This window comes from Pseudomyrmex gracilis, unplaced genomic scaffold, assembly GCF_002006095.1.
Source record: "Pseudomyrmex gracilis isolate BER0280 unplaced genomic scaffold, ASM200609v1 scaffold_1607, whole genome shotgun sequence".
NCBI classification, from domain to species: Eukaryota; Metazoa; Arthropoda; class Insecta; order Hymenoptera; family Formicidae; genus Pseudomyrmex; species Pseudomyrmex gracilis.
In genome coordinates, this window is record NW_018022191.1 from 16,975 (window position 1) to 27,891 (window position 10,917).

At 34.5% G+C, this 10,917-nt stretch overlaps 2 protein-coding genes across 7 annotated transcripts in view; one reads left to right on the forward strand and one right to left on the reverse strand.

Annotated features, from left to right (window-relative positions):
• The window catches only part of LOC109862293 (uncharacterized protein KIAA1841 homolog), a 5,360-nt gene extending 3,288 nt beyond the window's left edge, over positions 1-2,072 (forward strand). For 2 of the 4 annotated variants that reach the window (XM_020442297.1, XM_020442296.1), the window contains exons 5-9: positions 446-740; positions 849-1,077; positions 1,144-1,408; positions 1,504-1,685; positions 1,825-2,072. In XM_020442297.1, coding sequence (XP_020297886.1) covers positions 446-740; positions 849-1,077; positions 1,144-1,408; positions 1,504-1,685; positions 1,825-1,934 — 1,081 coding nt within the window. In that variant the 3' untranslated portion in view covers positions 1,935-2,072. Of the gene's footprint in view, positions 1-445; positions 741-848; positions 1,078-1,143; positions 1,409-1,478; positions 1,686-1,824 lie in introns of those variants that run through there. The other 2 variants (XM_020442299.1, XM_020442298.1) reach the window with 2 other exon arrangements.
• Positions 2,073-2,147: 75 nt separating this feature from the next.
• On the reverse strand, positions 2,148-8,030 carry LOC109862294 (lymphocyte-specific helicase-like). 3 transcript variants are annotated; one of them, XM_020442302.1, is made up of 7 exons: positions 7,767-8,030; positions 5,575-5,921; positions 4,170-4,759; positions 3,355-4,016; positions 2,850-3,190; positions 2,521-2,767; positions 2,148-2,376 (listed from the first exon to the last, which is right to left on the reverse strand). In XM_020442302.1, the coding sequence occupies exons 1-7, from the start codon at positions 7,831-7,833 to the stop codon at positions 2,309-2,311; spliced, it is 2,322 nt and encodes a 773-aa protein (XP_020297891.1). In that variant the 5' UTR covers positions 7,834-8,030; the 3' UTR covers positions 2,148-2,308. The 3 variants fall into 3 exon arrangements, with proteins under 3 accessions (XP_020297891.1, XP_020297889.1, XP_020297890.1); XM_020442300.1 differs by having other exon boundaries at positions 2,850-3,244; XM_020442301.1 differs by lacking the exon at positions 7,767-8,030 and adding an exon at positions 6,722-7,182 and having other exon boundaries at positions 2,850-3,244.
• Positions 8,031-10,917: the final 2,887 nt, after the last annotated feature.

Here is a 10,917-nt window from a genome sequence, read left to right on the forward strand (position 1 = left end):
GTTTTTTGAGGTTATGGCGGAACTCCGACCCGATGGGGTTTAATGGACCTCGGATTCGGATTCAGCGACCCCAAAAACATATAATAAACATGGTCTGATCCCCAGGCCAAAGAAATTTTTTTTTTTGTGTGGCTGTGTAATTAATATAATATATGTAAACATATTTTATATTACCTACATTTATGAGAAATACACATATGGAAAAAACATCTTGCATTATAACAACAAGAATAACGAAGGTCAAAGAAAAATAGATAACTGATGAAGATTCATGTAAGAGTTCGAAACGTTTTGCACCGCGTTTAATGCGGTGGTATTATAAGTAATTATTTTTATTTAAATATATTCAATCATCTATATTTTAGCTCAATATTGACCTTCGTTATTCTTGTTGTTATTTACATAACAAGCGTTTTGAATTTACTATCTTTCATTATTTTTACAGAGATCTGACATGGACATTAAATGATTATGTCATCTCTTTAAGATCAGAATTGCGCTCTTGGCGTAAGGTTTATTGGAGGTTGTGGGGAGATTGCCATTTTCTCTTTTGTCGGCAATGTCACATATACTTCCCGATATATCAGATTGACTGGTGTTGTTACCATCCAGAACCTGCACAATTTTTTGTAAACGAGCAACAGAAACCTACGCCCTTTCCACTGGGACGATATCCGTGTTGTAGTCAACGCGCTTATAGATTCGAAGTTTTATCAAATCAAAGCGGATGTAGATACAAAGTTAGTATCAACATTTATATGCTTATAATTAGATAATTGTGAAAATATAAAGATGAAATTTATGTGTGAAGAATGATGTTTTTATATACTTTTACTTTATTTTTTTAGGAGCACATACCCGACATAAAGAGCGAAAAAGAGTTAAATGTGTTGAATATCCTTACAACTCATAGAGAAGTTATAACTGTCGAACCTCCTCAGCTCTTCTTTCCTGAAAAGATCACGCGATTGGTGGCGCGCGATCCGTCTCTTCGTCCTGGTAAACTGGTGTGTAAGGATATAATGTGGTGGAATGGTATAGAGCTCGTACCGCCGAGACCGAAGCTTGGTTTGCTTGGTAAATTGTCATTCTGTTTGTTTTTGTGTCTTCTGTGAAAAGGAATTAATTATTATAAGAACACAGGAAAAATCTGGGGAAGTTCCGGGCTACGCCGATTGCTCCATACGCAAGATTCGCAGAAGTCTTTGCAGAAGACTCGTCAACAGATTTCTGTAACTACAGACATTTCGTCTTCTACCTCTTCGATTACAGACGAAGATGATGAGGGCGATGGCGAGACTACGTACGAAGATAGCAGTATAGACGATGAATCGTATTACAGTGAGGAATTCAATACGTTATCCACATTAAAAACTACGAGTAAAACGAAACTTTTGAATAGTTACAAGTAAATGAACCGTACATCGTATTGATCGAATACATATATAATATACAAAATTCTTTTATAATATATATAGTTTTTACATATATTACATTGTTTAGGAGCAATAGTAGATGTTGGAGCGATAATTTAAATGTGAGACACAATCAGGATAATCAGAGAGATTTTGAGGAAAGAGCCGCTACACAGATGATAGCACTTCTGACGAAGAGAACAATGAATATGGAGAACTTACTTATAAAATCGTACAAGCAACACAACTGTAAAAATAAACAACCTATCGGTATGTTTCTCTATTTTGTATGATGATGGAGCAGCTATCATATTATATATATGTATTACATGTATTAATTACATGAAACCAAACAAAATGTAAGATTTTAGAAATTTAGTTCATATAAATAACATTTATATCGGAACAGGTGGAACGTATGTAAAACTAGAAGCTGAATTTCGCGATCAGTTAGCACAGTCTTGTAAAAATAAAAATTTTTCTATAGGAAAGGCTCGCATAAAATCACATAAATCTTAATTTATATATACACAGAAGAGAAGACTAAAATTTAAATGTCATTAAAACTAAAGTGTTACAATTGTTTAAACGGTGGGGACACTTGTAAAGTTTAGTGTCTAATAAATAACTATACACAAAGAGTAAGCACAATTGTAATTTTGTTATCTTTAATTTATTTTATTAGAAAACCAATAAATACAAAAATATATTAATAAGAATAGAAAAACTAACTCCAATTTCTTAAATCAACATTCATTTTGCTTTTCTTGATCTATACAGAGTGATAATTTGCAAAAATATAAATAGCATTTGGCGTAACACAATAATAATACATATAAAAATTATTTTTTCGTTCGGATGTTAAAAGTTATCCTATAAGATAGTACTTGGAATTATTTGCACATTTGATCGACCATATCACTTCTATCCAGTAATTTGTCCAATTCCTCCTGCGTAAATACTATAAAACATAAAATATTACTCTGTCAATTTATTTCTTTATCTCATACACACGCACACATACATGCGCGTATGTACAATTTCTATAAATTTATTATTACTCAGAATGAAAAAGAAATTGTATATAACAAAATCAAGAAATTACCTTCGTTTTCTGATGTAACAACTTTATATTCCTTGGAGCTCATTAACTGCTTCAATGCTAAAAGAAAATCTTTGTTCTGCGAGATTTGTTTCGATATAATTGCTTTTTCGAGAACACGTTTAGCCTCAGCGCGCTTGATAATCTCTTCGTCTATTGTTCCTTTAGTGCACAGTCTGTAGACAACTATAGGTTTTGTTTGTCCTATTCTATGGCAGCGCGCCATGGCTTGTATATCAACTTGTGGATTCTGTAAACGTTAAGAAAGAAATTTAAGACAAGCGCAAATAACAAATGTGGAAGTGAGATCTTATAAAAAAGCCTTGACTCACCCAATCGCTATCATATATAATAACAGTGTCAGCACCAGCTAAATTCAATCCAATTCCACCAGCTCTAGTGGAGATAAGAAATAGAAACAAGTCTGGATTTGCATTGAAAGCTGCAATATCCTTCTTTCTCTTTTCTATTTCAACCGTACCATCTAATCTCACGTATTTGTAATGTCGCAACATGATATAATCTTCGATTATATCTAACAGCATGGTCATTGTCGAAAATAACAGAACTTTGTGACCTCGCGCATTGAGCTTTGCCAGCATAGCATCCAGTACTAAAAGTTTGCCGGAGGATTTGATCAAGTCAACGTCAATTTTTGGTAAACCGACCGCGTCTAACGGACAGTGAATTAAATACGGATGATTTACGATTTTTTTATACATCATGACTAAAATAAGAAATAATATATGAAATATAAATCGAATTAAAAAATTGTGTGTGTGTGCGCGTGCACACACACACACACATATTTTATATAATGTAATATATGCTACTCACTTCTATTGCCAAATTTAATGTTAATGAGAAAATCTCTATTACGTTCTGTAACATCGGTATATTGCTTCCACATTGACAAATCTTCTTTGTCTTTACATTTTACTTCCCGTTTTGTATCATCGTGATATTCTTTGTTTGTTTCTAATGAAGAATTTGCCGAACTATCCAATGAGATATTACTGGATTTTTCAAATACATACTTCTGTTTTTTTCGTAAGACACATTTTCTTTGCGGTCTTTTATTGTCTATACTTGGTATAATTGGATCTGGTTCTTCAATTTTGGACAATGTTTGCAGATCATAATTCAATACTGCCCTGTATAGATCATGTTGCAATTTAGTAAGCGGTGCATAAACAACCAGTTCTTTTTTAGGAGGTATTTCTAGGCAAACGTCAGCTTTCACTCGTCTTAGCATGAATGGTTTTAAAATTTCGCGTAGTGTCATCAACACCTTCTTTTCTTCTTCTTGTTTCAGAAGTTTTTCTGTGCCTTTCTGATGCTGAAGTTCCTTCACATCAAACCACGATTCAAACACAGTCAAATTATCAAAGATATCCGGCATCAGAAAGTTCAAGAGAGACCATAGCTCAGCTAAATTGTTTTGTAGTGGGGTCCCGGTTAGTATCAGCTTATTCATGGATTGCATACTTTTCAGAGTTCTAAAACAATTAATGCCATTTATATAGTATAACTTTACTTCTATACTTTTGTATAAGAACTAAAATTGATACATGTTTATAATTGTACAAAATTTGAAACAAATCGAAGTTGTACTTTTAATTAATGCGATCACGTTTCTCTGGCATACGTACTTCATTAACATGCAATTGTGATTTTTTATTCTTTGTCCTTCATCTACCACAATGTATCTCCAGCGTTGACTTTGAAAAAATTTAAGTTCTCTCAATGGCGTTTCATAACTGGTTATTACAACAGGTTGTGTTTTGTAACTATTAACAGTATATTTTGTTTTAATCTTTCCATATAAATGCTTTCTTTTAATTGATGAGCCATAAAACAATATGGTTGGTATATCCGGAGCGAATCGTTCAAATTCTATCACCCAATTTGGTATAGTGGAAAGAGGTGCAATTATCAAATAAGGCCCGCTCTGTTCTTTCTCTATGAGATGGCACATCATTGCTATTACTTGTATTGTTTTTCCAAGACCCATTTCGTCAGCTAGGATTCCATTTATGCCATTTTTATAAAGTACTTTCATCCACTTTAAACCATCTTTCTGATAATCACGTAACTCTCCACGAAAATATTTCAATGCAAGAACCTCATTATGAGCAGATTTTCTTATTTCACTATCCGAATCTTTGTGTAATTCTGCTGCAATGTCTTCTTCACACAATCTTTTTTTTCTTTTTCTTCCAAGATGCTGCACTTCTCTCATCTGTAAATTGAAATCAAATTAAAATTCTTTTGCATATAAATAACATTGAACTAATTATGAGCAAAAAACCAGATTGACCTGTGGCTCAATAATAGTATTTGTACGGAAATGTGTGAGCAAAAGTTAAATCTCCGACTATAATAATGAGATTTTTACGAGTCTGCTGATGACATAAAAAAATCTTAGTTTATATTAAATTATTAATGTAAATTAACATAGTTTAGTAAAGTCTTTTTTTAACATTAAGTGATATTATCTCACACGGAAAAATATTCTACAGAAATTTTCATTAAATGTTCATTAGACATTTATATGAAGTTATGGACATCTACTAAATATCTAATGTACGTTATGTTTGTGCTAGATTTTCTACTTCATCAAACAATATCCCGAATTTTTTTCAGAGTGTTTTAAACATTTTAAAAAAGGAGTAGGATTTAAAATTCAAATTTTTTGAGGCCAAAAAAATATATTAAGGCAATTAATTGTGAAAAGCAAAAGCAGATATCTCTATATCTGAAATGATGTTATTTGACAAAGCCAATGTTAGCTAATATAGAGCTTTGTTGTCTTTCAAGAGTGATCAAATCAAATGTAAAACAATTGTACAAACAGTTATTTTATTTTTATTAAAAATGCGAAAAACTAATAAAACTTGTCATGTGGCACAATTTATAATTACTATTAATAGAATATCATGAAAAATAATTAATTTTTATGCTGAAACATTTCTATTGTATAACAAAAATTCATATAATTTCATGATATTAAGTAGATACATGAAAAGCAAAAGTCTATAGTTTTTTATTTCTTACTTCTGTAGATATGTAGTCTTGCATATTATATTTCTCTTGATCAGCTCTTCTTAATCTCTTCTTATTTGGTGGTATATTTTCATCATTAACAGAAGAAGATACACCTTTCTTTTTAGTAGTCATATCAGATTCAACTTTCTTCAGTAAGTAAGATGAAAAAAATTTACTCTGATTCAACAAATGCATCAATAGCTTGTACCTCCGTTCGTGAAGTTCTTTCTGATACTGTTCTTCTACAAGCTGTTTATTTTCCTCTGAGAGACGTTTTCTGGATTTTTGGGAGTTTTTTACTTCTTCCAATGATGCAGAAGTATTGAATTTGACATCAGCAGCAAGTGGTATTTTTTCTTGGGTAAGACAAATAAAGTATATAAGTGAGAAACAACAAAAGCTTTGTTAATTTTCAAAACTAAACAAAAAAAAAATAAATTTAGTTACATACAAGCACAAGGAAAGTTATATTCAATCCTACAGAACAAACACTTCATTAGACATCTAGTAGATATTGCATGGAGTTGTTGATGTCTAATGAACGTTTAATAAAGTTTTGTTCTATGTGGGATATAATTCGATAATTTATGTATAAAACATAACTTTCTTTTTAAATTAATCTTCTTTAGTTAATGAAATTGAATTTAAATGTCAATTGATTAATAAAATTTTTATACAATTTAGAAGAATTACAACAACTACAATTTAGAATTTATGTATAGAAGTTGAAAATTTAAATTAAAGAAATTGATGTATAAAAATTGAAAATTTTAATTTTAATTTACTGTCTCTTACAGTATGTATATAAGTAAAGGAAGGAGACTTACAAAAGTATTTTAATATGAGCATAGTATGAGAATTTATTGTAATATATTTAAAGAATAACAAATAAGTATAATATAAATGTCACTTTCGAACAAAACTAGCGATGTTATATTTATATAAATATTTAAAATCAAAGATTTAGCACATACATAAGAGCGAAATCTTTTGATTTCTTACAGAAAGAGCCTTCTTCAATCGCAAGTTTATGTACTAAATCTTTAATTTTGTTTAACTATATTTAACATCTATTTTTGCTTGAAAGTGACCTTTATTATACTTATTTGTTGTTTTACTACAAACGTTTTATGAGCGGTTTGTATTTTTCTTTTACTTGAAAATAAGTGGAACAAATTGAACATGTTTATTGCACAGAAACTTTAAATGTAAGAATTTATTGTATAAGATCTTGTTCCTATAAATCTTATCTTCTCTTTACGATTTGAGTAATTTCTATCGTTTTTGTACTAGCTGGTGAAGTTAGCCATTTTTGTTATAATATTGTACACACATTTATATTTAATATTTATATATTTGTATATATTATATGTATGTAGCATGATATTGTGGTGTTTTAATATAATAAAAGAATTAGGGCCGATATTGTTCCACCCAATAAATCTCAGTTTACTCAACAAGTTATTATCTATAGGAAACCTGACTAGCGCATCACCTATTGTTTTTTATTTCTATATATTTATCTGTTAGATACAACTTTTACGGTACCGAGTGTCGTGTAATTTATCTTTTAATTTTTGGTCATTTATTAAATATATAAATTTTACCGACGCAAATCAGAGTTTTAACCATTAGATAAATTACCCGAATATTTTATCCGAAGGTGGAACAACCGTCCCTTAGAAAAACAAATCGGTTTCACCACATACGCGCGCGCATCTACACACACACACACACACAAAATTCCATCCATTTTTCTAACCCCTTGCACAATGGAATAGCGATAGAAATATAACTCCAGTTTTAAAGAGTTTATATTTATAAATAACGGTAGGAACAACGGAATCTAACATACAAAAATACATATGTATCAATGCAGATCAGAAAACGGAATAAGCAATAGCGGTAAAATTTCCCACGAGTTGGAATTCTGTGTCTATTGCTTATTGCTATCACTATTCCCTCGCATCGTGCAAGAGGGTTCTCTGTAAGAAAAATTTTGTTTGAAATCGCACGTCACTCGACACATGAAACTGATCAGAAGAAAATTTGATTTGAGTCACATAGAAGTCAAATAGAAGTTCACGTAGAATAACAATCGATATATATTTGCTTATATAAAAAAGTATGTATTGCTTTAACCCTATTTTTTAACACTTCTAACACAAAAACTTCAGTATAGTGCAAATGAATAAACTCACCTGTGCTGTACAAGCTTTCTTGTTTAGTATTAATTGTGATAGATTTGCTACTAGAAACAACTTCCATTGTGATTATACAATACCACTATATATTATTGAGTAATAAAATTTACCGAAGAGTTAAAAGAAAATCAAAACAAATTATAGAAGAACAATTAAAAAGATAAAACTTATGTCTATCTGTCGAAGACACAATGCTCAGCCACATGTTATGAGAGCTCAAATCTTCTCTATGCTTCGTACAACATAACGTACGTTCGCGCCAAATTAATGCCACTAGAGAGAAGCCTGAGAGCGGCCAGGCCCATAAAATTTGTAATCACTTTTCCGCTCTGTAAGCCAGCGCAATGTTCATAGTGGTACACATTAGCAACTACGTAGCCATGTCCACGAACGACTTGTCGGTACGTACGCTATAGGTCTGTTCTTTTTCCATACTTTGGCTGCACTAGTTCACAGTCTATCTTTTTCCTTTTAATATAGATAAAACAAGATAGACTGTGAACTAATGCAGCCAAAGTATGAAAAAAGAACAGACTTTGGGTGCTTTCCAATTACGTACACAAGCGACACTGTGTAACACCCATATATGTAATACTCCTATATTGCTAGTCGCGTATCTTCGCAATGAGAGGCACGAGGCCCGAGAAAGGGAGACGCACGAAGTCCAAATATATGGGCATAGATGGTCGAGCGTCATTATGCGCAGGCGCATCTACCAAGTGAGTGCGAGCGAGACAAAACATTGGAAAGTAAGAGAAAGAACGCGAGAAAGAGAAATGCGCAAGCGTGCTTCAATGTTCACCGCATGCACACAAAGCAGCTGGAGAGAGAGGCTACTATGGCTGCTTTCCTTTTAAGAGACACAGTCGACACAAGTCGACACAAAAGTCATTCTGTCTTTGTTCAGTATTCAGTGAGAAACAAAGACAGAATGACTTTTGTGTCGACTTGTGTCGACTGTGTCTCCTAAAAGGAAAGCAGCCTATATTGTCTGCACCGTAACGGTGAGCTTCAGGTCGGCACCGTACTAGCAATATAGGAGTATTACATATATGGTAACACCAGAGAGAAGCCTGAGAGCGGCCATGCCATTGTAGTTTCTTACGACGGTTTCAGCTGCTGGTTTTAGCCGTAATTCCACAAAAGTGGAACTTAAAGGCCGTTCTCCATAAAACTCAAGTCGCAGGTCTCGTGGAACTGATCAATCACGTTGGTCGATTGGCTGATTTGACTCTGCAATTGGTCAATTCCACGAGATCTGATACTTGCGTTTAATGTAGAACGGCCTTTGAGTTCCACTTTTGTAGAAATACGGCTAAAATCAGCGGCTGAAACCGTCGTAAAAAATTACAATAGGGTGGCCGCTCTCAGATTTCTCTCTGGTACACTTCGGTGCTTTCCAACTATGACACAAGTCGACACAATTGTACACAGCTAAAATGCTGTGTTCAACTGTGTCACTCTATGGATACCAACTTTTTCCGTTTATTTTTCTATGGAATGCTATTAAGCCCCTTGCACAATGGAAGGAATAGCGATAGCGATAGAAATAACACAGTTTTTAACACAGAATTCCAACTCGTTGGAAATTTTATCGCTATTACTTATTCCGATTTTCTGATCTGCATTGATACATGTGTAGTTTTGTATGTTAGATTCCGCTGTTCCTACTTTTATTTTTAAATATAAACTCTTTAAAACTTTTGTTATTTCTATCGCTATCGCTATTCCGTCCATTGTGCAAGAGGCTTTAGGTCTGTTTTTCTTGCATACACTTTATACATTTTAGTGTAAAGTGTACACTTTAGCGTTTTTCTTGCCGGAAGTGGCGTTGAGTTACGTCAGTACACAGCGCGTCATTGGTCTAGTTTCCACCGAAACCCTCAATTCGGTTTCACTCCGGTACGGATTAAATTTAGTGTTCCGTTTCCATTGGAAGTAGAGTACTTATAGATCGAAGCGGAAGCGAAATCAGCGCAATTTGACAGGTTTCCATCGACTTAAATTTGATTTTACGTCGCATTAAGTGTGAATTAATGCTTCGGTGGAAACTAGAACATTGAATCGCGGAATAAGTGCGGGATCGGTGGACAAGCGGGGCGGCTGCTCGCCAACAAGCGCCGTACGAATCGTACGGCCCGCTTGCCCTCCGATCCCCGCGTCTATTCCGCGATTCAGTGACGCGCTGTGTACACGCTGTTCTTCTTGAAAGTGTAGTACACTTTAATGACGTAATTTAGGCTGCTTTCCTTTTAAGAGACACAGTCGACACAAGTCGACACAAAAGTCATTCTGTCTTCGTTCAGTATTCAGTGAGAAACAAAGACAGAATGACTTTTGTGTCGACTTGTGTCGACTGTGTCTCCTAAAAGGAAAGCAGCCTTATACGTTTTGTACACCTCCTTGAGAGGTGGTGTAAAGCTAGTGTAACGTTACCCCGATAGCCATGGGTGTGTTTAGCCGAAGCTAGCGCTACGTAGCGCTACGTAGCGGCTTCATGTAGCAGTTGCAATTGCTGCGTTACTTCTGCTGGACAGTATGGCTACGCGTAGCATGTTCTAAGTAGTGGCCGCCATTTACAATAATACCGTCTCAATTATAATACTTTGACACTTTTTTTGCCATTTTTATAAATAATTAAAAAACAGTTTAGCAACCGAAGAATACAACGGCGATTTGTATACAAACATATTTGCGCTTACAAAAAGCGCTGCGCGTAGCAATACTGTCCAGCAGAAGTAACGCAGCAATTGCAACTGCTACATGAAGCCGCTACGTAGCGCTAGCTTCGGCTAAACACACCCCATGTGATGGCACCGTGACGCCACTGCGACCGCACGCTGTGACGCACGCGTGACAGCACGAGTATGTCCAGGTACGTCCGCGCTATGTCGTCATCGTGACAGCACGTCGTGCCATCGCACTGGGTGCGGTCACAGTGCTTTCACAGTGGCATCACTGTGGCATCACTGTGCGATCAAAGTGGCGTTATGTGTGGCTAGACCCGTGCGCCGTTTTATTTTATATCGGCGGCGGCGTTTGAGGTAAATTAGTGTGGCGGCGGCGGCGGCGGCGTAACACGGCGGCGCAAGAGTCTAGATTGTAGGTATTAAGGTCTATCTACATAAAACGCAGACGCAGGTCGCAG